This window comes from Ceratosolen solmsi, unplaced genomic scaffold, assembly GCF_000503995.2.
Source record: "Ceratosolen solmsi marchali unplaced genomic scaffold, CerSol_1.0 scaffold26, whole genome shotgun sequence".
Lineage (NCBI taxonomy): Eukaryota > Metazoa > Arthropoda > Insecta > Hymenoptera > Agaonidae > Ceratosolen > Ceratosolen solmsi.
In genome coordinates, this window is record NW_011948442.1 from 584239 (window position 1) to 609484 (window position 25246).

General features: G+C 23.6%; 4 protein-coding genes across 5 annotated transcripts in view; 1 reads left to right on the forward strand and 3 right to left on the reverse strand.

Moving 5' to 3' along the window:
* Hel25E (ATP-dependent RNA helicase 25E) overlaps window positions 1-2362 on the reverse strand; it is a 4328-nt gene extending 1966 nt beyond the window's left edge. Inside the window, exons 1-5 of the mRNA XM_011504025.1 lie at window positions 2257-2362; window positions 1370-1592; window positions 975-1195; window positions 588-771; window positions 395-513 (exon numbers count right to left, since the gene is read on the reverse strand). Coding sequence (XP_011502327.1) covers window positions 395-513; window positions 588-771; window positions 975-1195; window positions 1370-1574 — 729 coding nt within the window. The 5' untranslated portion in view covers window positions 1575-1592; window positions 2257-2362. The remainder of the gene's footprint in view (window positions 1-394; window positions 514-587; window positions 772-974; window positions 1196-1369; window positions 1593-2256) is intronic.
* A 3501-nt stretch (window positions 2363-5863) lies between these two features.
* LOC105365780 (U6 snRNA-associated Sm-like protein LSm4) lies at window positions 5864-9018 on the reverse strand. 2 transcript variants are annotated; one of them, XM_011504027.1, is made up of 5 exons: window positions 8993-9018; window positions 8367-8408; window positions 8175-8273; window positions 7164-7347; window positions 5864-5989 (listed from the first exon to the last, which is right to left on the reverse strand). In XM_011504027.1, the coding sequence occupies exons 2-5, from the start codon at window positions 8367-8369 to the stop codon at window positions 5901-5903; spliced, it is 375 nt and encodes a 124-aa protein (XP_011502329.1). In that variant the 5' UTR covers window positions 8370-8408; window positions 8993-9018; the 3' UTR covers window positions 5864-5900. The 2 variants fall into 2 exon arrangements, with proteins under 2 accessions (XP_011502329.1, XP_011502328.1); XM_011504026.1 differs by lacking the exon at window positions 8993-9018 and adding an exon at window positions 8478-8570.
* Window positions 9019-12117: 3099 nt separating this feature from the next.
* AspRS-m (aspartyl-tRNA synthetase, mitochondrial) lies at window positions 12118-16598 on the forward strand. The gene is made up of 10 exons (XM_011504084.1): window positions 12118-12135; window positions 13943-14200; window positions 14286-14654; window positions 14733-14909; window positions 15004-15183; window positions 15254-15334; window positions 15409-15621; window positions 15736-15948; window positions 16099-16282; window positions 16354-16598. Exons 1-10 carry the CDS (start codon window positions 12118-12120, stop codon window positions 16539-16541), a joined length of 1881 nt encoding a protein of 626 aa, XP_011502386.1. The 3' UTR covers window positions 16542-16598.
* A 1473-nt stretch (window positions 16599-18071) lies between these two features.
* Wdr82 (WD repeat domain 82) lies at window positions 18072-19330 on the reverse strand. Its single transcript, XM_011504028.1, has one exon. It carries the CDS (start codon window positions 19296-19298, stop codon window positions 18351-18353), a length of 948 nt encoding a protein of 315 aa, XP_011502330.1. The 5' UTR covers window positions 19299-19330; the 3' UTR covers window positions 18072-18350.
* Between the last annotated feature and the right edge of the window lie 5916 nt (window positions 19331-25246).

The window sequence follows — 25246 nt, forward strand, 5'->3', positions numbered from 1 at the left end:
TTCCCTACATTAATTTATATGCTTTTACTATTTTCAGTATATATATATACGTGTGTGTGCGTGTGCATGTATGTATGTTACAGACACACACGCACACGCATACTTATATAGTTGAAAATTCGATTTAAAAAAAACGAAATTTTTTTAATGTCGTTTGAAATCGCGAATGGTTTTATTTTTTAAATTTATCTTGAATAAAGGCATGAAGAAATTGGCTTTATCAGAGAATGTTGCATCTCTAATGGTATCCATATAATCATTTTGATAATTGAAATAAACTTCAGATTAGTGCCTCCACAAACTGGTATATCTACCCTACCCCCCTGACGTTTTCTAATCGATATTTATACATGAGGATGGAATTGAAGATCAAAGTGAAGTCATCACATCTTACATCTTGCATGAATTTCTTGCAGACTGGACGAATCTCCTTAGATAGTGTAGCGCTGAACATCATAACTTGTTTACCATGAGGAGTGCTTCGGAAAATCTCTTGCACATCTTTGCGCATATCTATAATATGATAAAATTATTATGTTTCTATAATTTAAAAATGATATTGCTTCAAACTAATATAAATAATTTACCAAGTTGTTCAAGCATTTTATCACATTCATCAAGAACAAAATGTTTAAGATGCTTTAAACTGAGTTTTTTACTTTTAATAAGAGCTAAAATACGTCCTGGTGTTCCAACAACTATGTGAGGACATGTATTTTTTAAAACTTCTTCATCTTTCTGAATCGGTAGACCTCCAAAAAATACTGATACCTGAAAATAAATCATGAAAATTAATAATAATTATTATTCAATTTATATAATTTTATAATCCAAAAATTTTAATCAGTAGTGGGTAGTGGTAAATTAAATGTCATCATCTTTAATTTAGAAAAATAAAACATCATTTAAATTTTTCTTAATATATATTAAGAAGCCTCTTAAATTTTAAAAAAATTAAAAATTTTAAATTTTACCTTTACTTGTGGCATATATTTGCTAAATCTCTCATATTCTTTGCTGATTTGAAATGCTAATTCTCTTGTATGACACATCACAAGAACATAAACTTGATTTTCAGTTAATTCCAGTTGTTGTAATGTAGCTAAAACAAAGACTGCTGTTTTCCCCATACCAGATTTTGCTTGGCAAAGAATATCCATACCAAGAACAGCTTGTGGAATGCATTCATGTTGAACTATAAATTAATAAAAATTTTGAATATTGAGCTCCTTAAAATAATGTTTTTACTTTAATTTTTAACTAAAATCAGAGTTAAGATATATAATCATATAAATCAGTTGTCCCTATCAATATGTTTCATCATACGATGGTTCTTTCAAATTATTTATAAAAATAATTATAACATTACCTTCTGAAGGATGTTCAAAACCACAATCTACAATTGCACGTAAAATTTCAGGTTTTAATAAGAAATCTCTAAAACCACTACTATGTATTGAAACATATGTTCCTTTAACTTCTTTTTTAGCAGGGACAACTTCTCCATTGCCTTCCACAATTTGTTCAGTCTGCTCTTCATCTTCATAATCCAAAAGATCATCGTTATCTGCCATGATGTATTAAATTAAAATCTAAAATAACGCAATAAAACTTAATAAAATTATTTATAACTACAGATGAAAAAATATATTACACATTTTAATTATGAACATTGAATAAGTTATAAAATGTAAGCATGTGATTTTATAGGTATTTATAATAACTACAAAGGTTTTAATAAATACTGTAGCACGTTAATTATAATTATTCATATACAAAATTTTATAAATTAAAATACCTCCAAGTCACATGAATTTATTTGAAGCATTTCTTTATAATAAATACATAACACAAAAATACACTAATAAAATTAAAACAAATGAGACTAAAATAGTGATTATGATTTCTTTTTCTGTATCTTCTTAAACACATATATTTATTTATACGTATACACGCGCGTATCTGAAATGTTAATTTGTATTAATACAAATTTAAAATAAATAACAGCATAAAAAAGTTTTAATGAAAGGTGGGTTTCGACAAACTAGAATGTAGCATCGTGTTAACTTATTGTAACTCACAAAAATCGATACACATTTCTATCCTAAAATTTATGCAAACAGATTTTTAATATAAAAATAATAATAAAATTATGTGGAAAAAAATAATAAAATTACAATGTACTAATATTCATTAATGGATTGAATAATTTAGTGACTAAAAAATAAAGATTACTATGAAAAAATATTTATTCACCTTGACGATCACTCCCGATTAAACACCACTCCAATGCAAAGCCGTGGAAAGGGAAGCCAAAGGGCGCGTTTCTGGATATACACAGCTACATCCGTGACGCGCTTGATTATACTACGTGAGTAAATAATGTTGGACACAACTGAAATCAAATGCGTACTTATTCCTTAATTTAAATAAAAAATGTTTAAATAAGCGCGTAAATTGATTTAATATAAATTTTATTTTTACATAAATAAGTTTTTAATTAACAGCTTAAAAGATTACGTGGTCTATTTATTTTATTAAACTTATTTTTTATATATAATAGTAATATAAGTTTTAATTAAATTATGGCATCTACTTAATATTATTTTAATTTAAAATATTTGTTTATTATTCGTTAATTAATTTGATTCCTAAATATTGTATTTTATTAATTAATACATTTTATTAAAAAATTATTAAATTTTTGTGTAATTTTTTAACATCTTTTATTTTTACTTATATATATTAAATTACTAAAAAAAAGCGTGTAAACTTTTAAATAAATCTAAGAAAATTGTTTAAACGGATTTTAATTAGAAAACATTTACAGATAATTTGTTATAAGAACGAAAGGTACTGAATAATATAATACTTAATGGATTGTGTTGAAGAATGATAAAAAAGCATTAATGTTATCCTAAGAGGTAAAAATTAAATGTTTTTATTAGCACAATAAACAAATTTTTGTCTATTCTTTTACATAGAAAACTAAATAAAAATATCTTTTTAAATAATTTTCAAAATAATATCTTTTATAACTGTTAAATAATATAAAAATAGTACAGGGATATCCACAATACATACAATTGATTTTTTTTGTGCTGTTAATAAAATTAAAAATTAAAATTTGATAAATTATAAAAAAGTATTGATAAATAAATATTGTTTATAATTTATTATTTATTATACATAAGTTCAAAATTATATTTACCTTTTGAACATACATATTTTTTAATCTAATCTAATATAAAAACATGCAAATATTAAAAAAAATATTTGTTATGTCTTTTATAATTAATATAAATGTTTTTAAGGATCATGCATTTTAAATCGTATTCAAAAATTAAAAACTTATTAATTGATAATCTACAAATTGCACTATAAATGTTATATGGAAAATGAAGTAATTAATAAAAGTAAATATGAATTTCATAGTAACATCACATTAATTTCCATTAATAAATCGATGATTAAATTATCAATAAATTAATTGTTTTAAATTTATTATGTAAAAATTTAAAATATTTATTTTGAAAATGTATAGTTTTAGTATCTAATTATATTTATATGTATATATAAAGTAAAATATAAATGTCATTGGAATTTTACCGGAATAACTCCTAGTTCCTTTTTATTAATTTGAATACCTTTAGCAAAAATTCCATTAAATTTATAACTGGGTATTATACGTACATTTTCTACAATCTAGTTTATTTTTATTTTTTTCAAGTATTACATTATATATTAAAACTTCATTTTACATTAAAAAAATCAATATATAAATGTTATTAATCGACTAATTTAAATAATTTTCTTAATAATAATATTCAAATTAATACTTTTATATTTTAATCTTTTTATCTAACTTAATTAAATTAGATAACATTATATTTAATGAATTAATTATTCGTTTATAAACATATATAAAAATATATAAAAATTAAGAATAATACAAAATCATAGTTAAAATTATAAAGGGATATAAGTGATATATACTATAAAAAGATATATAGATTTAAAAAATATTACAAATCAATTTATGTATAAAAAAAATATATGTATTAAAATGTTAAAAAGAAAATTAAATATGGTAGTGCAAAAATTTAAAAATATCAATTAAAAATTGTTTCAAAATTATTGAATAATAATTATCAGATATAGAAATTAAAATTGTAAAATCTAACATTTTTACACATATTTTAGTATGTATAGTTATAGCAAAATATTATAAATACATATACTAGTCACTCATAATTGTTACAGTACAATTTTTTAAGAAATAATTTTAAGAAATTATATAATATTTAAATCTTTTAACTTTATTATATAATTTTTGTTGTTAAAATGTGACATTTCAATAATATATACTCATCTTCATTAGACATACCATATTTTCATTAAATTAAATATAAAGTGAAAATATTCTTATTGGACCTTAGATTAATTACTACGTAGAAAATTTATGTATTCAATTTCATAATTTATATTTTATTTAAAACAATATTTTTCTTAAAAGTATGTAAATTATTTTCATGTGTATAATTTAAAATATTTAAAACTATTTTATATAATAATGTTAGTAATTGATAATTAACTTTCTTTATAATAAAAAAAAATATTGATTTTATGTGCAAATAATACATGTAAACAAATGTATTATTTTCAAAATGCCATAAAAATTTAGTTATTAAATTAATTCATAATAAATATAATACTTTTAAGTATTTAATATTAAGAAGTTTGTGTATAATAAGACCAAATGTTTGTTTTTTGATTTACAATCATATTTTCTTAATCTTTCGAAAATAGTTCATTTTGTTTTTGTTAGGAAACAATAAACTTTATGAATTCTTGTTTTCATATATTAAAAAATGTCGATATTAGAAGCAGAATTCTATTCAAACAATATGTATTTGAATTGATTGCTAAGTAAATCAACAAAAATTATATTCATAGATATCAGATATAGAAGGATAAATAAATAATTATATAATGTGGTTATATAAATTCATATAAGAACATTGTAAAATATTCTTTATTTACCATAAACATAATAAATTATCTTTTATCAAACCATCATGTTGACATAATGGTTAACATCACAATTGTTCATTATGAAAATGTATAAATGGATAGGTAAGAATTAAAAAGTAGTATCAACTATTATAATTATTATCAAGTACAATATAAAAAATTTATGTTAATATCTTGATAATATCCTATAGTATCATTTTGCATCATTATAAGTTTTCAAACAACCAGCATAGATGAAATTATTTATACTTTAATAGACTTGGTGAAGTATAAAATGAGGTGTTAAACATATGCATCTGGTTTAGCAAAAGTAATTTGCATTCTATTACCATATACATAAAAAATTTTAACTCCCTGATTCTTACAAATTGGTACAAAGTTCTACGTATCTTCTCAACTACTACTAATAATGATTTAAAAGAAATTAATTTTGGTGGTATATAATTGGTAACTAATTAATTCTCTACATTTTTAATTTATGAAAAAATGTATGTATTAATTTTTATTTGTACATTATATTATTTGTTTTTCTCTACAGGCAATCATTACTATTTTTAATATATACACTAGTTTAGTGATGAATATTAGTTTCAACTATAAATACTGTTAATACATATTTGTTAGATGACTTGATATTACTTGTTTAATTAAATCGTCATAAAGAGAAATGATCATTGATCTATATTATAAATTTTTAATTTTAATGTATTCTTGTTATAATAATAAGAACTTATAATACTACATGCAATGCAATAGTTCATATTTTATTAAAAGATAATCAAATTTTTATAATATTTTGCATATATTTAAAGTATTTAAATATAGAGTTGTATAACAAAATAAAAAAGGAAATAATTTAATATAAACTAATTTAATTTTTTATTTTTATTTCCTGGATTGTTGCCACCTCGACCTACTGATACAGGTCCTCTCCCTCCTCGACTACCAAATGTACCTGGAATTAATTCACGATTTTAACCATCATTGCATATAAAATTAATGTTACTGATTTACATTTAATTAAATAATCAATTTTTCATTATTTTATAGTAAAAGTTATTAAAACTTGTAATATCGTACTTTATAATTTATTGAAATATGGAATATTTCCTATTTTTATGCCATTTTATAATTTTATTTTGGTTTTCTAATTCTTATTTTTTGAATCCATAATTCAAATTTCTTAAAGAGTAATAAAAATTTCGAATTTCGAATCAATGGTATATTCATAGATTATATTCTTTTTATTAATGGAAAAATTGATGAAATTAATTTGATGAAATTATACAACCACTTTAATATATATTTTAAGTTTTGTTGAAATGGTTTTTCTTAAAGTTACTTATTTAAAATTTCTTATTTAAATGATTATAAATAAATTAAATAAAATTTTATTTTTATTTTTAAAATTGTTTATTTCTGATAATTTTTTTTATTTAAATAATTCTTAAAACCTTTTATATTATTCTTTTTTAGGGTCAATTAAAAAAAAAAATACTAAAAAATATAATCATGAACACCATTTATAATATAAGTACCAATTTTATGGTTATACAATATTATTAACAAATTTTTAATGCTTATATTCAATGACAAATTAATATTATTTTAATAATATATTCAATAATAAATTAGATTATTATTATAATAATTAACTATATTTAAATGTTAGCATATTATTTATTTAAATTTCATTTTATTCTTAATGTGAAAAATAAATTTTTTTAATAACAAAAATTTACTTTATTTCAATACTTTAATATGCATTTTCAATTTATAATTTTTTTTACTATAAATTCAAATGTATTTAAAACTATATTTTAGTTAATGAATATTCTTAAACTTTTTTAATACAAAACTTTTTTAAATTAAATATGTTATTATAATTAAAAAGATTTTTTATAAGAAATTAAGCTTATGTAATAATGATTAATTAGGTAATAATGATTATTGTGATAAAATAATTAAGTTATCATGTTTATATTTTTATTTAACATATTATTATTAGCTTACATTAAATATAAGATAGTATTTAATTTAAATATTTATGATAGTTTATTAAAAATTTAGCTATTTATATATTATATATTACATATTATTTTAATTTATTAATAAGTATTTTTATATACCTCTTCCACCTCCACGACTACCTCTTTGATTTTGCCCACCTCTCATTTTCATTTCTCCTCGTCCCCTTGATTTCATTTGAACATCCTCTTTGACCATATCAATAATTTCATCAGGTATCCGTAAATATTTAATTGTGCTTCCTCTGATATAACATTCTGGCATTCTCCAAAATTTGTCCCCATCCTAAATAAATGATTATGAAATTTAATATTACATAGTATTGAAGCATTTTTTCTAATTCAAAATATTTAAATAACAAATAAATAATTATTATGCAGTAAATTTATTGCATTTATTAATACTTTCTTAATATTAAAGCTTTTATAAGCCCATGGATTCTATGAATTTATATATATAAAAATATATAAAGATATAAATGTTTTTATTGTGGAAATATTAAATTCTCTTATTAATTTGAATTAAATTTACATTCTCAATTAAACTTATGTATTTATAAGTTTACTTTCCGTATCAAAAAATATATATTTTTATTAATATGGCATATAATATATAACTAAATATAAAGAACTTTTTTATAAACTTGTTAAATAATCTTAGACCATAATACTAAATTTGTATATACTCAATTTGAAATATTAAATCAAATTGATATATGTTCATAAAATATATCATATTTCATTATTAATATGGTATTGAATATATAACTAAATATAAATAACTTTTTTATAAACTTTTAAAATTATCTTATAAATATTTGATATTTAAATATTAACTTTAACTATTTAAATTAATAATATTACAAACTTAGGAATTTCAAATCATGATCTTATTTTTTACTTATCTGCAACTTTAAATGTTAATATTACCTTATATAACACACCACAGAAATTTTAAATTAATTAAAATAGTTATTATCAATATAATTATAAACTACAACAAAAATTTTTAAGGTGTTAATATTGGTGAAATAGTTAATATAATTTTACCTATTTAATTAATTTTTTACTAAATTAAGGAAGTAAAAACGTAATAAATTTATTTAAACTTACTCTTGATGTACAGATAACTTCTCGTAAATTAATATTCATCCAATTATCACAACTGACTAAGTGGCCATTATAAGTTTCTCCATTTTTCAATTCTACTAACTAATAAAATTATTTTAATACAAAAAATTAAATTAAGAAATAAATATAAATATATACATATATTGAAAAATAATTTGAACGTTTAAAATTTACCATAGGATGATTTTGAGCAGTACGTAATAAGGATAATGGTAACTGAAAAATAAGTTTATAAATTATTAAAGATAGTTTATATTTATATTTTTTATTTTCTTATGCTCGTACCATATTAAATATTTTTCCAGAAGTAAAAAACCAGTTTTAAGTTTAAAAACATAACGTCATGCACATAACTTATGTACGCATACGTATTGATAAACTTATGAGGTTAAAATGCATTTATATTCTAACCAATAATCATACACAAATAAGAGTGATTAATTCATTTAGATTATAAACTCAAAGCTAAATGCTAGATTGTACAGCTTTTTTTGTTTTGTGCCCACATACAGTTATAACAAGCAGTGTATTCTGTTTCCGCATGCGCAATAAAATACGAGTATAATTTTATTAAAAATTTAAACAAATATAACATATTTGAACAAATAAAAGAATTTAAAGTATTGAACTTAATAAAATAGGAAGAAAATTAGTAAATTACTATAATTTTTTATAAAAATCGATAATACTTACACTCAATATTTTAATATTTTTAATTTTTTAAAAGTATATATCTATAAAATTTGTATAAAATTTTTGACTTAATATTAAATATTAATGATCTTAAAATTATTCTTTACCTGTCTTTTTAAATTTTAGTTTTTCCTATCTTACAGAAACAAATGAGAGATGTTAGCAGTTATTTACGATTATTACTGTCGTATCTTTATATATCTCACGTTAGGCTGGACAATGAAAGTTATATATTGATGTATATAAAACAAGAGTATGAATATCAATACTAGTGAGGCATGTGTCAAAGAAAAAATTTTAATATTATGTTATTTATATACAATAAGAAATATACAACGATTTAACTGTTTTAAGTTATGTATTTTAATCAATATTGTGCAAATATACAATGAAGTTTGTAAAGTAAATATCAATGATGCTTGTAAAAAGACGATCACTGCCTTATCATTGTTTTTATTCAATCGACCAAAACTATTCCAAGAATAAAATAAATCCTTTAATTCTGTATCCTGACTACATAATATCAAATGGATTCCCCTTCAACATTATGCTATCTTAACACTTATTTACATTATTTAATGTGTCAAACACTTCTTACTCAACATTTTAATATTATATATAGGTTAAGCATATTTTTTTTTAATTTTTTAAATTTAAATTTAATTTAACTTTTTAAAGCATTAGTAACGTCAAATATATATGCAAATCGATAAAAAATATTGTAAATTTCTAATAGATGCTATTTTACAGATATATACATTGATCAATACATAAATTTATAAAAATAACTGTAATATAAATAAATTACAATACAAACTTTAACTTATTTCTATTAATATTAATAATATAAAAAGTAAATAAAAGTACTAATCTACAAATACATGGAATAAGAACCACTGAAAAATCATGAAATCTAAAAATAAAATATATCTATATTGGTTGTACAAGAGAAAACTAAACACCATCTTTCCCCCAATAACTACAATTAATGCCCTTTAAATAAATAAAAACAAATTTCATTAAATATAAAAATTACAATATATTCAAGCTAATGAATTTACAAACTTCCTATAAAATGACATTAAAACCAATACTAAAAAGACTATTAAAAATGTAATAAATATAAATATTTACTTTGTTTACAAGTAAAAAATAAAATAAAAACTAAAAATATATGCCAATAATTTAAATATGGTATAATTGATTAATTCAATAAATTATTTAATAAATCAAATTTAATTGATAAAGATATTGATAATCGTTATACCATTTTTGAAGATTACAATGCCAAATATATTCATTACAACAATATAATGATAAAAATATTAATTTAAAAAGCACTGAATATTGAATAATTTTTATATAAAACATAAAAAATATTACCCAGCATTAAGACTTTATTTTTACTAGCATTCTTTGATCTCAGGCAAAAATTTAAATATTTAACAAATAGATTTTGAAGGATTATTTGTAGTTTTAACTTATTATTTGTAGTTATAAGTTTATAATAATTTTAAATATACGTTTTAATTAAATAAAAAATATTAAAACAAAAATTTACCAAGTTACTTTAATAATAAATCACTGATTAATTTGCATACCAAAAGTATAATCTATTAATAAACAATAACTAAATATCTTATTGGCTAAACTAAAAATCAATTTATTTATTTTATTTATATATTAATTTTAATATTAAAATTTTCACATATAAAGGTCATATTTTACATTATTATTAACTAATTCATAATGTTATTGGTAATTTATCATTTATAACAGTGGTAATTTATAACCATAATTATAAAATATACTGTTTTGTTCATTCTTTTATAAATTTTATTTGCATTTACAAAAAAAAATCAATGATAGGAAAATTACATCAACAAAATTCAATCAAAGTAACTAGTTAAAAATACAAAATAATAGTTATAACAATAATTTTTAATAGTCATTTGAAAACAGTAAAATCTTGTTAGGATATTATTTATAAACTTTACTTATATGCGATACAAAAGTATTTAATTTAAAACTGTGTTTAAACTAAAAGCACCTATAAAAAATAAGATATTCTAAAATCTACCTACTATCAAGAGCACATAGATAATTATTTAAATACCATCATTTTTTAGTATGTTTAAGCATGCCTTTCATCTTCCTTTTTTACACTTAATATGTCATAAAATAAGTAGCAACAATTATAATTTATTATGCTTTTTTATTTATTAAAAATTATTTAAAGCTTGTGTTTATGCTGAGTTTAATACATAAAAATACTTAATTTATTCAGACCATCATCGTTTATTAATACATCTTTCATCATATTTATTACGAATAGGTTATTTTGTTATGTTTTTTTGGTAATACAAGAAATAAATAATTGAAATTTCCAATAGTCGAATATTTCCATCAACTACATTAATTTAATTCTGTAAAGTAAATGATAAAACTATTTCGTGTGTACTATATATTATAAAGCGATATTAAATATGTATATTATAATATTAATATTATAGAGTTAAAGAATAAAGAGTAGCAAAGTAAGAACAAAGATATTTTCGATTAATAATATTCATTAATTAGAGTTTACATTGTATATATATACGATGAACAAGAATTATTAAAAACATTTAATAAGTCAATATTTGATTGAATTTATAAAAATCTATATATATTCAGTTTAATGGAATATATAAAAATACAAATATTTATTTGACTAAAGTTATTTTCAAAAAAAGTTATTTATTTTGTACTTGCACAAGAGAACTTTTTAAATTGAATTAACTTTTAATAAATTCAATTGCAAATTTATATAAAATTTTGTTTGTTGCTTTATTTTTTACTTTTCTGATTTCACATTTAATATGCATCAATCATAAAATATATTTTTAGTTAACATTAAAATTTTCAATCAAAATATTATTTGAACCATTATATAATGCTTACAGCTTTAGATTTCATTTTCTTATAAACACATAATTATTAGATTGTAACTTGAAATATGATAGTTTACATTTATAATTCAAATTTTAATTTTAAATGTTGACTTTTCTTAATGAAAGTTCGAATTAATCTTTTGCTCCTTTCTTGTGGTGACTAATTTGTGAAATAGCCATATAATTGTTTTTCAAATAATGTTACATATATATAAAGGAGTCATAGTTTGATTGCTTTGAGCATAAGTTATAACAAAATTTGATACCAACTGTACTAAATAATTAATTATTTACTTATAATGTGGTCTGTTATATCAGTACTTTAATTTAAATATCTATCATATTTTACCTGTCATTTTTAAGAAGTTCAATTTGTCTTTCAATTTTTTATCCTGGGTAATAGCTTGTTATAGTATATTAAATATATTTATGTTATTCCATTATCTAATTTATATCTTAAATATTAAATGTACTATCAATGTGAATAAGCAAATATTTTATACGTATGCAGTAACTCTTATCAATTGTGTTAAGAGAAATACCTTTAATTTTTCCATAAATTTAACTGAAAATAATTAGATTTAAGGATATTGCATATAAAGTATATATAAAGTACTTTTAAAAAGTATAAAAAATTTCGTTAGGATGACTAATAAATGAATGAATATAAATATGCTTGGACAGATCTTATTTTTTTATAATTTAATTATATTTTTAACACAGTATATGTTATACCTCATTTCAAAATGAAGTTATTTTCATTTATTAACAAAGCATATGACAATATTAACTATACATTTTTAAATTTATAATTACATTTCCATGCATTTACAAATTGAATTATTACAATATATTACTAATATCGTTACATGTTTTGTTATTGTATAATTAATAATACAATGATATACTGGAACAGTAAATGACAAATATAATCAATTCATTGGAAAATTTAGGAGATTTCTTAACATTGGAAAAATATCAATTATATTATAAAAATGAACTGTGATAATATGAAGTACATGGAGATAATTCTGTATAAAAATATTGTTTTGAAAATAGCAATAAATACTTTTTTATTATATATTTATAAAATTGGTACAATCACAAAATGAAAGATTAATAAAAATACAACTTACAATTAATTAATTTTTCATTAAGAGGTATAAATAATGAACCAATATAATTGATTGTTCTCTTATTAATAAGTTTTCATTTCTTTATAATTTTATTGATGAATAGATTTTACAATTGATTTTGTGAAATATATTTATATTTAAAATTTTTTACGGTTTGAACTAATTTTATTATAATAAATGAACTTTGAATAAACTGTTAATGATAAAACAAATTCGAAAAATTCAAAACAATTTTTAAAACTACAAATTAAATAGTTATGTTTTAGGAAGGTATTTAAATATATTCGAAATTTACATTACGCTTAGATTATTTTTTATTTGTTTTCTTTTTAAGTATTTATTAAATTATATATTTATTAAAAAGAAATACAATTCTTTTAAATTTTTTTATTTATAACTACGTTTCACCAAATATAAACAATAATTGAAAGCCGTTTATCAATATATTCTTTTTTTTTTGTAATGTGAATTTACATCGGTTAGGTTAGGTACAAATTTTTATTCTCATTGATATATGTGTTGAAGATCCAATGAGTTTAAATTTTTACTGAAGCTGCAAAAGAAAAGGACGTTTAGGTTTTAAAATAAATTACTTATCTATTATTTCTATATTAAATTAATATTTCGATTTCGAATAGTAAATATGATTATTCAAAGTAATTTAATGTAAAGTGATTATTTAAGTACAGGCAGAATATTTCTTAAAGACTAACTTATTGATGTTAATTTGTATTCAAAAGCGTATGGAATCAATTTTTATTTAGTATGATATATAATATTTGTTATTGAAGTTCTAAGATACTTTATGTCATACATATATACCTTATAAATATGTTTTTGAGATCAAAAATATTGCATTGTTTATATAAACAGAATTTCATAAAGTATCAAAAAATTGATTCAAAATACCTAAAAGTAAAGTATACAATTTCAGTAAATTTAATTATCTTTGTAGTTAAAATTATTTGTATGAATATTTGTTTTTTAGTGTTTTCAACTAGTTTGCATACCATCTATAAAATTATATAGTCAACAAATACCTTCACAGCAATTGAAAGAAGAAGAACAGATAAATACTCAATCAGTTAATACATTTGTATATAGAACACATACTTGTGGAGAATTAACAATTAATGATATTAATAAAAATGTACAATTATGTGGCTGGCTTCAATTTAAAAGAATGGAAGCATTTATTGTTTTACGTGACTCATATGGTGTTACTCAATGTATTATATATAAACAAGTAATAATTTTGAATATATATCTATATAGATAATAATTACTACTAATAACAATAATATAAGAAACTTTTTATTTTATATATTTAGAAATTAGATCTATTAAAAAAATTATTAAGCTTACCATATGAATCAGTTTTAAAAATTACTGGAATTGTTATGCCAAGACCTAAACATAAATGTAATCCAAATTTGAAAACTGGAGATGTTGAAGTTAAAATAGAATCATATGAAATTTTTAATTTAGCTATGTCAAAACTACCATTTAATATAAGTAATTTTAATGAAGCAAAAGAATTTCTTCAAATGCAGTATAGATATTTAGCACTTAGATATCCTAAATTACAAAATAACTTAAAAATAAGATCATGGGTAACAATGAAAATGAGAGAATATTTAATTAATCAATGTGGATTTATTGACGTGGTAACTCCAATATTATTTCGGAAGACTCCAGGAGTTTGTAAAATTTGAATAGTTTTATGAAAATTATATGAATTTTATATTTAATTCAAAATATTTTAACATTAATTTCAGGGTGCTCAAGAATTTGTTGTTCCTACAAAACAATTAGGAAGATTTTATTCTCTTACTCAAAGTCCACAACAATTTAAACAATTATTGATGGTTGGTGGAATTGATAGATATTTTCAAATAGCTCAGTGTTACAGAGATGAAGGTTCAAGAAATGATAGACAACCTGAATTTACACAAGTACGTTATATATAAAAACTGTTTAAGGTTACTTTAATTACTTATAATAAATACTAAAGCATAACATTTTTAATTCAATCTAATTTAATTATAGTTAGATATAGAAATGTCCTTTGTTGATCAAGAAAACATAATAAATTTGACTGAAAAATTAATTGAAAATAGTTGGCCTAAGTTTTTAGAACCACTACAAATACCATTTGAGCGATTGTCCTATGAAGAGGCATTGGAAATTTATGGTACTGATTGTCCGGATCTAAGAATACCTGGAAGGGTAATTAAATTATAACTATATTATATTTTAAATCATCTTTGAAAGAACTAAATTAATAACTGCTTTTTAGATTTATAATATATCAAAAATGATTGGAAAAGATCTCAATAAACCATATGAAGTCTATGTAACTGTATTTCCACAAAAAAAAGTATTTTTTTTTAATTCTAATCATAAAATATATAAAAATTATATTATATATGTACATTTTTTACTTAATTTCAGCAATTTTTAACAAAATCTGTTCAAGAACAATTCATAAATTTGTCAACACAAATATTTAAAAATGCAACATTGATTCAACTTGGAATATCAGATTTAAAATTAGAAATATTGAAAGACTTGTTTTCAAAATCTTCAAGAGAAAAAATAACAAATTTTTTTAATTTGAAAAAAAATGATGTTTTGTTATTAACTTATGGGCTAAAAGCAGAAGCTGTAAGTAAATCTGATTCTATTTAATATATCTAACCATTAAATATAATATACAAACCTTCAATTATTTTAAATTATAATTAGAATTGAATAAGTGACTGGAATTATTTTATTTAGAGACAACTTCTTGGAAAAATTCGAGTTGACTTTACAAATGTCATAGAATCAGCTGGTGAAGCTATTAGATCTTGTGTATTTAAGTTTGTGTGGATATTCGATTTTCCATTATTTGCAATTAATAACAAAACTAAAGTTATGGAAATTTCTCATCATCCTTTCACTCAACCTCATCCTGATGATTTAAAGTATTTATGTACAGATCCTTTAAAGGTATTTATTTATTTTATGTATATAAATAAAAAAAAAAGAATTGTTTTTATAGTAATAGTATGATTGTAATAACTATTTTGGTTTGAAAGTATAAAATTATTCTTAGTATTTCAGTAAGAAAGTATTAAAAACTCTGTTAAAAATATTCAGGTTCGTGGATTACAATATGACCTAGTTATTAATGGATCCGAAATTGGTGGAGGGTCAATTCGTATTCATCAAAAAGATCTTCAAAAAGAAATTTTAAAAATGTTAAATATTGATTCATCAGAAATGTTTTATTTATTAGAGGCTTTAGACAGTGGTGCCCCTCCACATGGTGGAATTGCAATAGGTAAAACTTAACTATTCAATTTCAATTTTGAAATTTCACAAATATTTTTTATCTTGTGTATATAAATTTAGGTTTAGATAGATATATTTCTATTATCTGTAAAGCATCTAGTATTAGAGAAGTAATTGCATTTCCAAAAACTATCGATGGATGTGATTTAATGTCAGGTGCTCCAACATTAATTTCTGAAGCTGATAAAAAATTATATCATATTGAAACTGTAGATAATAATACAGTGACAAAAGTTGCTGTTGTATGAATACAAATTTATTAAAAATCTTTTTTTAACTTATTAAAATATAAAAATGAAATTGTTACTTTGCAAACATTAAACAAATAACGATTACATATTTTAATAAATATTTTCTTTTTCTTTTATACTTAGTAGTTATAGATAACAAACATTAATTTAATAAATGTGAATGTCTTATAAATAATTAAGTATAAGGGTAAAAGTAAGGTAATAAAAAATAATAATTTAAAGATTTTTAAGGTGTACAAAGTAATTTTATTATGATTTATTACAAATAAATTTGTCATTATATAAAAACCTGATTTATTAAAAAATGAAAACATTTTTGAATCATTAAATAATGAAATAGGAATTAATTTATGTTTAAATAAAAAACTTAAGAATTTGTAAAATATTTTTTCTTTTTTATAAATATTGTATATGTCTGAGATTATATTTCATAAAATATTTATTTAATTTTTTGAATTTACGCATTTAATTTGACTGTTCTGTAAGTATGTATAAATTTTATGATGAAATATAAAGATAATTAAAACAATTATAAGCTGTATATCAATATTTTAAAGATTGTATTACTTAATTAGCTGATATAAATCCACAGATATAGACTACACATAATTGTTAAATGAAATGCTTTATATTTTTATTAAAATTTTTTTTATATAAAAAGAACAATGGAATTATAAAAGTAAATCTTGTTTTATATTAAATACTTGCTAATTTGTAATTGTAATTAATATTATACTTTATATGTTATTTTTTTATTATAAAAATATTTTTTTAAAGAACATTGACACACACTCTATCATTCATAAACAAGTTAAATCTTGAAACACATTAAATGAAATACATTTATCACAATATGTCAGAGCAAAAATAATAATTCTATCTTGCTGTAGTTTATAATGTAAGTTTCTTTTGGAATTTTGTGGAAATGTGCTGCTTCATCTTACATACATGTGTATGTGATTTACTAGATTAATATAATTACTGACAGTATAAATATTTATACATAAAAATGGAAGCTTACTATTTGTTTAAAATACAAGCAGGTACATCACTATTAAATATAAAGCACCCAAAGCTATATTGTCTGTATTATTTATCAATGTGAATTAAATATAATTTAAAAATAGAAAACAAAATAAATACATACTTAAATAAAATTTTAATTTTATTAAAATTTAATTTATAAGTGATTTTAATTTTTTTTTTTACGAATTAAATTAGAAAATATATTTTTCTTATAATTTAAAATTTTAAGTTGGAGGATTATAACAAATATGTATTTTTCAAATAATCTATTAGAAATATTTGATATATTTAAAAGAAAAAATTATATAACTGCAATCATATTGATAAAAATGTATGCTATGAAATAATGGAACATTGGTATAAGTTACAAATATTGAGACAATAAGTTGTGTACATTATGCATATAATAAAATGACTATGAAATTCAAATAGGTTTTTAAGGAAAAACCTTATATGAACAATATCATTAAATACTTTTATAATAAGTCAACAGTTTAAATTGACTAACATAAAAAATTTAGTCACTTGTAATGAGAATCTTGTCAACAGTGTTTTTAATTCCAATAATGTTCATATTTTCACAGGAATATAACAATTACGACAAAAGCAGAGTAGAAAGTTCCATTTTTATGGACTTTTTATGTCGAAATTTGTTTAAAAATGTTGACAATAACTTGCCTGGCAACAACTGCCTACTAGTCTTCGGTTCATCCGATTATATTTTTCTTACATGAATTCTAAAACTGGTTGCTTACCATTGGAATATATTTATCACATTATTTATGCTATATCATCAACAGTCGGTAACCAGAATGCCATATTTGTGCATGCAGATGCAAGCATCATATATTTTGGATTAAATTGAACACATTGTACTGGTGCAGGATGATCTCCGTTAAGAACACAAACTTTATAGCCAGTATCAGCATTCCAAACATGTACTCTACCATCTGTTGATCCACTGAACACAAACTGTGAATCTGGACTAAAACTGGCTTCAATAGGAATTCCTTTATTGTTAAGATGGCCTGTAAATGTTTGTAGTGGAGTACCATGAAATGCATCTATTAGTCTGATGATACTTCCATTTGTTGAAATTAAAATTGTTTTTCCATCCCGACTGAACTTTAATCCAGTCCAATCACATTCCTTTTCTTGGGAAAGTTTGAAGTTAGTAAATGGACCTTTATCAAAACTTCGCAAATCATACAGTTTAATAGATTCAGAGTTAACACCAGCAGCAAAAATAAGGCCTTCAGGATCATAAGCAGCAACTGGTCTACCAGAAACATTCATTACACCATGACAGTTTGGTGATCTCAGATCCCAAAGTCTCAGTGACTTATCTAGGGAACCAGAGAGGAATGTATCTTCAATAGGGCTAATGCATAGAGAGACTACTTTTTTTGTATGGCCTGGGAAATATCGTATGTACTTATTATCATGAAGACTGAGATAACGAATTGTGTCATCAATTTTTGTGCTACTGTGAATGGCTGTATTCTTTGCGTGAGTGAAGTGTATAAGGTCGACGCCATATTTTTTAGAATTTACAGTGCGCATTTGTGTACCCTTTTCACAATCATAAATAACAATTTGATCATCCTCTGAGCATGATATCAATGTGTCGCCGGTCGTTGAAAAATCGATGCTGTTTATGCGATCCGAGTTTTCGCGAAATATTTTAGCCACCTTGAAGCTCCGAACTACACTATCAACAAGCTTCATAGTGAGATTCAACACCGTGAGCTAACCCTTTTTCTGTTATATAGTTGTTCCCTCTCCACCTATCTTTGTATATAGCGTGCAGAAACGACGACTTTTTAAATGTTTTCTCTTACCTTTCCACGTTTCAGTAGAGAAAAATCACCTCGCAACGTTAACGCTCAAGTCGAAATATAAAAGCTTTTTCACTATTGTCTTGAATTTGCAAAAATCTTTAATTGTAGAAATCGTTCTATTATAAATATAATTATTAATAAACTAACATATTAAGTCTGCTCGCTTAAAAATCAACGGAAGTTAAAAATGATTAACACGATATGTAATAAATGCAAATCGGACATTTTTTAGATTCTGCGCAGAATAGCTTTATGGATACGCGCTGACTTTGAATATTTATTGAGAACAGAAGATTAAGCAAAAGATTAAGTCAGAGCTAAATATTTTGTAAAATATGAAAAAATATTCAACTATAGATTTTGTTAATAATAAATAATTTTGAACGAATGAAAAAAAAAATGAATAAATAAAATAATTCTTAATAATTTATCAATAATTATATATATGTCTAAGGTGCCATTATCCAATAAAAATTGAATATCATATTCTTTGAATGTCTTAAATCAAATTAATTCAATTATTAATTTTTTTTTATAAAAATATAAATTTCAAATATTATTGATCGTTTTATCACTTTTTTAAAATTTAAATTAAAGAACTCCAAAAATGGTTTTTTTTTTAAGAAGAAATTTTATTTCACATGCAGTTTTATATATGTATTGAAGTATTTAATTAAGCATACGCTTATTTTATATAGTTCAACAAATATATATTTATATAATTTTCAATAAATATAATTTATATTATATATATTTATATTATATTAAACTGTACCTTGACAATTTTTGTAAAGACAATTTAATTTGTTTTATTAATGTTCGAATATAATTCAATGACAGTGAACCATTTTTCTCAGGATTGGAGGACTTTCCAAGAATTTAATTCTCGGAAAATGATAATCGTACTAGCTTGCGAAACCATAAACATTGATTCCAAAATTTCTCGATCATTCTAAAGCCTTTGCTTTCGAACGTCCTGCAATGTTATCTAGCCTCCGCATAGCAACGACGGTTGGAATTCTTCAACATAAATTATAATTATGAGAATATAATGGATATATTTTCATACATTAACAATAATGCAATGTGTAGCAGATAAGATTTATAGATATACAGATAAGATTATACATTTAAAATTAATATTAAATTTTATTGAGTATATTCTATTACAGTATCTATAGTTGCAAACACAATTACATCTCTAGGAACTCGTGAATATAGCATTTACGAGGATGTTTATTTATTCTATATTCTGTCTATAATCAATTGTTTTAATAAGTCAAAGTAATTCCTTCTTAACCAATTCACTGTTGTAGTTAGTACTTTATACGTGATTTCTGCTTCAGCGGATATTTTAGGTTTTCATAATGAACTTTCCAAAATAAGTAGCCGACCTCGAAAGAAAATTTGAAATTTTTATCTGCTAATTGGTGAGAAAACTAGGATTTTTAGATTTTCATTCTGAGCATTACAATAAGTGACATTGAATATTTTTACTAGTGATGATATTCCTAAATTTAAACATATTTAAAAGTGAATGATAAAACTGTACAGCAGCTATTTGTATTTTACTAACAAATTTATATCCGCTTGTAAGTTAAGATTAGACCGAATTCTTCTCTTTTTTAACAGCTTAAGAGTCTGGTTAGTATTGATTATAATAATATAAAAACCCTTTAAATAATCATGCAATTTTCTTTTGGATATATACTTCTTTTCTATAGCCAAATAAATATACTTAGTATTGTTCAGTGTGTTACAGTGCACGATCATACTTTTAAAGCAATTTCTTTTTTTGTGTAAATACATTTCTAGTTTTACATTACGAGCATTTTTTTGTAGCGTGAAACATTTTGTAAAAACTGAATAAATAAGTTAACTTTCATAATTACAAATTTATAGGAGCACTAAATTTGTGGCTTTAAGTGCCACAAAACCAGAGCAATTTGTTAACATTTTAAAACAAATTAATGTCAATATGATGATAATTTTATTTATTTGAGTCTATATTCTTTGATTCATGATATTTTGTCCGATATTGTTAATAAATTTTAGTCAAATTTAATTTCATAATTTTTTAAAATTAATTTATTTAATTAATTTAATTTAAAAAATTTAATATATAAATTATATGTATTTAATTATATCTATGAATTTCTATGTGTTAATAAAAAAATTATAATTAGCTATAATTCATTTAAAAATTAAATTTAAATTATTAAATATAATAATCATTTATGTATTAGCAAAATTTATTGTGAAAAATACATTGTTGTGTGGGATCAGACTTAAAGCTTCTCGTTGATGTTAGGTGGAGGTGTTTGCTGGTAAACGGAGGAGGCAGATGCAATTATTCAATTCTACATACAAAAGTATCTTGGTTTCTCCTTTATTAAATACAATAATATGATTATAATCAACGGTTATAGATATATATGAATGGTGATTATAACTGACTTAAGTCTATGAAGTTTCTTCAATAATTTTACTTGTCGATGAGATTGTGTACTATCAGTAGCATGAGGCGTGAATCTCTACTTCCTTGAGGAGTGTCACGTTTTGGTTGTAAGGAATGTGAGTAACAGCCGTTGCTGTTTCTATGTAGTTGTCGGAAATCGTAGCTGTTCAGGCGTATGTAATTTCACTTCGTTACTTTCACTCTTAATTTATGTTTGCACTAGCGCTTCTTGAATATAACTTTAACGGATTCTGATCGTTGTGGCGTTACTATTGGTTTATTAGATTGATTGTTATTTGATGATTGATTACTTGTATAGCTACAGTGAGTGATAACTGTAGGTTGAATGCTTGAAGATAGAAATAGTGAGCCCGTTATGGTGACTGTGTAATTGTTACTAGCACAGTGCGCTGCGCATCAAGCGCTGCTTTTAAATATTCTCGTATAAACTTATGACGCCGGCATAAGTTATGCACCGGTGCCTATTGCTATGCCCAAATATTATTGTTTATTCGAATTCACGACGTAGGAAATTTCCCGAATTCGCTGAATCGTGTTTACAAACATAAGTGACCGGGAGCTTGTACTTTTCCTAATTTTAAATTTTGCTTGAATTGGTTTAATCCCGAACATTCCGCCCGCCATAATTAATTCATTTGATGATTAGATTTCCTTTGTGTATTTTTTTGGGGGGATTGGCATGTGGCGTTAGCGTGCACTTTGTTCGGAGGGTGTAAGGCTACTGATTATCGTGACGTGGTGTGGTCTGTTGTTGTTTCATGCGCTTGGACATATGCAGCTTCTATTAAAGTTAGGGTAAAAAATGTATGGAATTGACGGGGCGACGCAGGCTTCTCGCGTTACGCTGGCTAAGATTGTCTTGGGCTCTTGTTGACTGGTCTATCATACATCATAGATTTAAATCTATCGTCAATGCAATTGATAATTGTTGGTTATGGTCTGCCTTAAGAGTGGAAGAGCTTCTCATCTTGTTAAGTGCCATGTGTACAATGGGAGCCGCCGCCATGGAAAGGTTCTACAGTTGTATATGCAGTGTTTGACTGCTAGAAATGTGATAGCTCTTGTACCGTATGAACTTTAATGTTTTTAATTAGTAATACAGTAATACATAATGTGTTAGTTTCAGAGTATGTATCAAAATGCCTTTAGCATTTTCCTTATGAACTTTGTAAATAAATAAACTTAAATTTCCCTTAAGCTTATGCAGATTTTTGCTATTTGATTGTCATTACATTTTGAAGAAGTTAATGAAGTAATTATTAAATTGTTATTTTTAGTTCTTATTTCATCTAAGATATCATCCGGTGGAATGCCTGTATGACTGATTTTTTCGGTATAACATAGTCATTTAATTCTGATGATATATTATGCTCTGGAGTTATTTTATCAATTTCAGGTTTATCCTTTATTGAAATAATATCTGAATATTTATCCGACAATCTACATTCTGGAGATGATTTTGCAAATGACTTAGAAATGTTATTTATATTTTCAGATCTTTCGGGATATATAGGTAAATCAGATATTTTCGGAGAGTTTATTGTTTCTACTATTTGTATTTTAGGAGAAACAGTTGTTTTAACATCGTCTATTGCTATATTCGGTAAAACTTGTTTAGTATGTACATTACTCTCGCAATTACCAACCTTCCACTTTATTTAATTTTGCTAATTGTTTAATTTTTGGTGTGTCTACAAATAGAGTACCGGGCGATGAGGGACAAATATCTAAAGTTAGGTGTAATCTCCCAGATGGTTGAAGGGAGGATTGCGGGCAAGTGGACAGGATAGTGCATGTATTCAATAATAAATAGCTATGTTACTTGTTGATTTTTAGTTGATGTTTCAATGCTTTCGTTTCTTAAGCTTTGGATTGCTATTGCCATAGAGCGGTAATGTGCGTTACATGTACAGGTAGAAAGTCTTTTCTGGTCCTCTATATGTAATGCATGTGGTGGTGGAGTTGTACACAAAGAAGAACAAGGTCGTGAAATCCTGCGCTTCCTTGTGTAGAGGCACGTTGCAGTAGCTTGAGTTTGCTTTGTTATTGCTTACCTTCTAGGTTCTGCAGGTGTGCTCTTGGTGGCACTTCATCTTGATCTGCAGATATTGCCACGTACGGCGCCTCGTAAGTTTATCTTTTGGGAACTAAACTTACCACTTACGCGTCTGCAGATTGTATGCGCTTGGTCGCGCTACATTTTTTGCCTTGTGAGGTAAATTGTGTATATTTATCATTATTAAGGAATGGAATTTTTACCTTGTGAATTCTGTAGATTTTGTGCTCTTGATGGCAGCTCGTGATGTGTGTAGGCTTTGCCTCATGCGGCAGCTTGTAGTTTCTGTTTTGTGTTTTGCTGGCTATATCTCGTATTGTTTGCTAAATTTGTCTCGAGCGGCTCCTTATAGGTTATGATTATGTTGTGCTCTGTGCACTACTGTTTTCTTGTCTCCTTTTCCTTTTCTTGCACTGCGGCGAGTGTATGATTCGATTTGCACTTATCTTGCACTTATTATGAGTTGGATGTGATTAGCCTTTGCCTCTTAATTCTTGGCCTTTATTATGTATGTCTACATCCTAGTTCTTCGGCCTTCCTTTTGAGAAGAATCTGGCAACTTCTTTTGTGAGAAGAAGCAGTTGCGCTGTGCCGGCGTCTTTCTTAAAGGCATTCTCAGCCATAGCGTGGTCTTTACGAATTGCCTCTGTTCGATTTTAAAGGGTTAGCTTATGGCTCCAACTACCAATTCAATAGTTCAGTGCATTAGTCTCTCGGCAGGATAATTTTAAAGGAAATCAATAACAGACAAGGCTGAAAAATATAATATATTTATTAAAAACAAGGTTAATGATTGTAAACAATTCTTATAATATTGCACTGTTGTGTAGAAATAAATAATTCTGTTGGATTATTCAAATGATGTGTTCTTGTGATTCTTATGCTATGAAGGCTTCTATAAATATTACAGTGTTGCTTTGAGTTATGCTGATGTTGTCAATATCAGCTGATGTCGTCAGTCAATCATGCTTGTGAGGCAGCATGAATGAGGCAGCAGTTGAATCAAGTATGCTTGATTGATGAATAGCTATACTTGATGTGGTGTCAAATCTTAAATGGAATTTATTATGTAATCAATTATGTCTTTAATTATGTAAAAGGGACAGTAGTAGAATCTAGTCACAGGTAAAAACAATTAAAGGTGAGATTTCTAATTAGTGAAGGATTTAATAATCTGTATTTATAGAGTCTATTAGTCGATCTGTGTTGTTCTTGTGTAACCAATGTGTGTGAACCACAGTGACTCTTGAGTCAGCTGTTCAGGGCCTGTACGGTTCCGAAGTGTTCTTCGGAAGAGTGT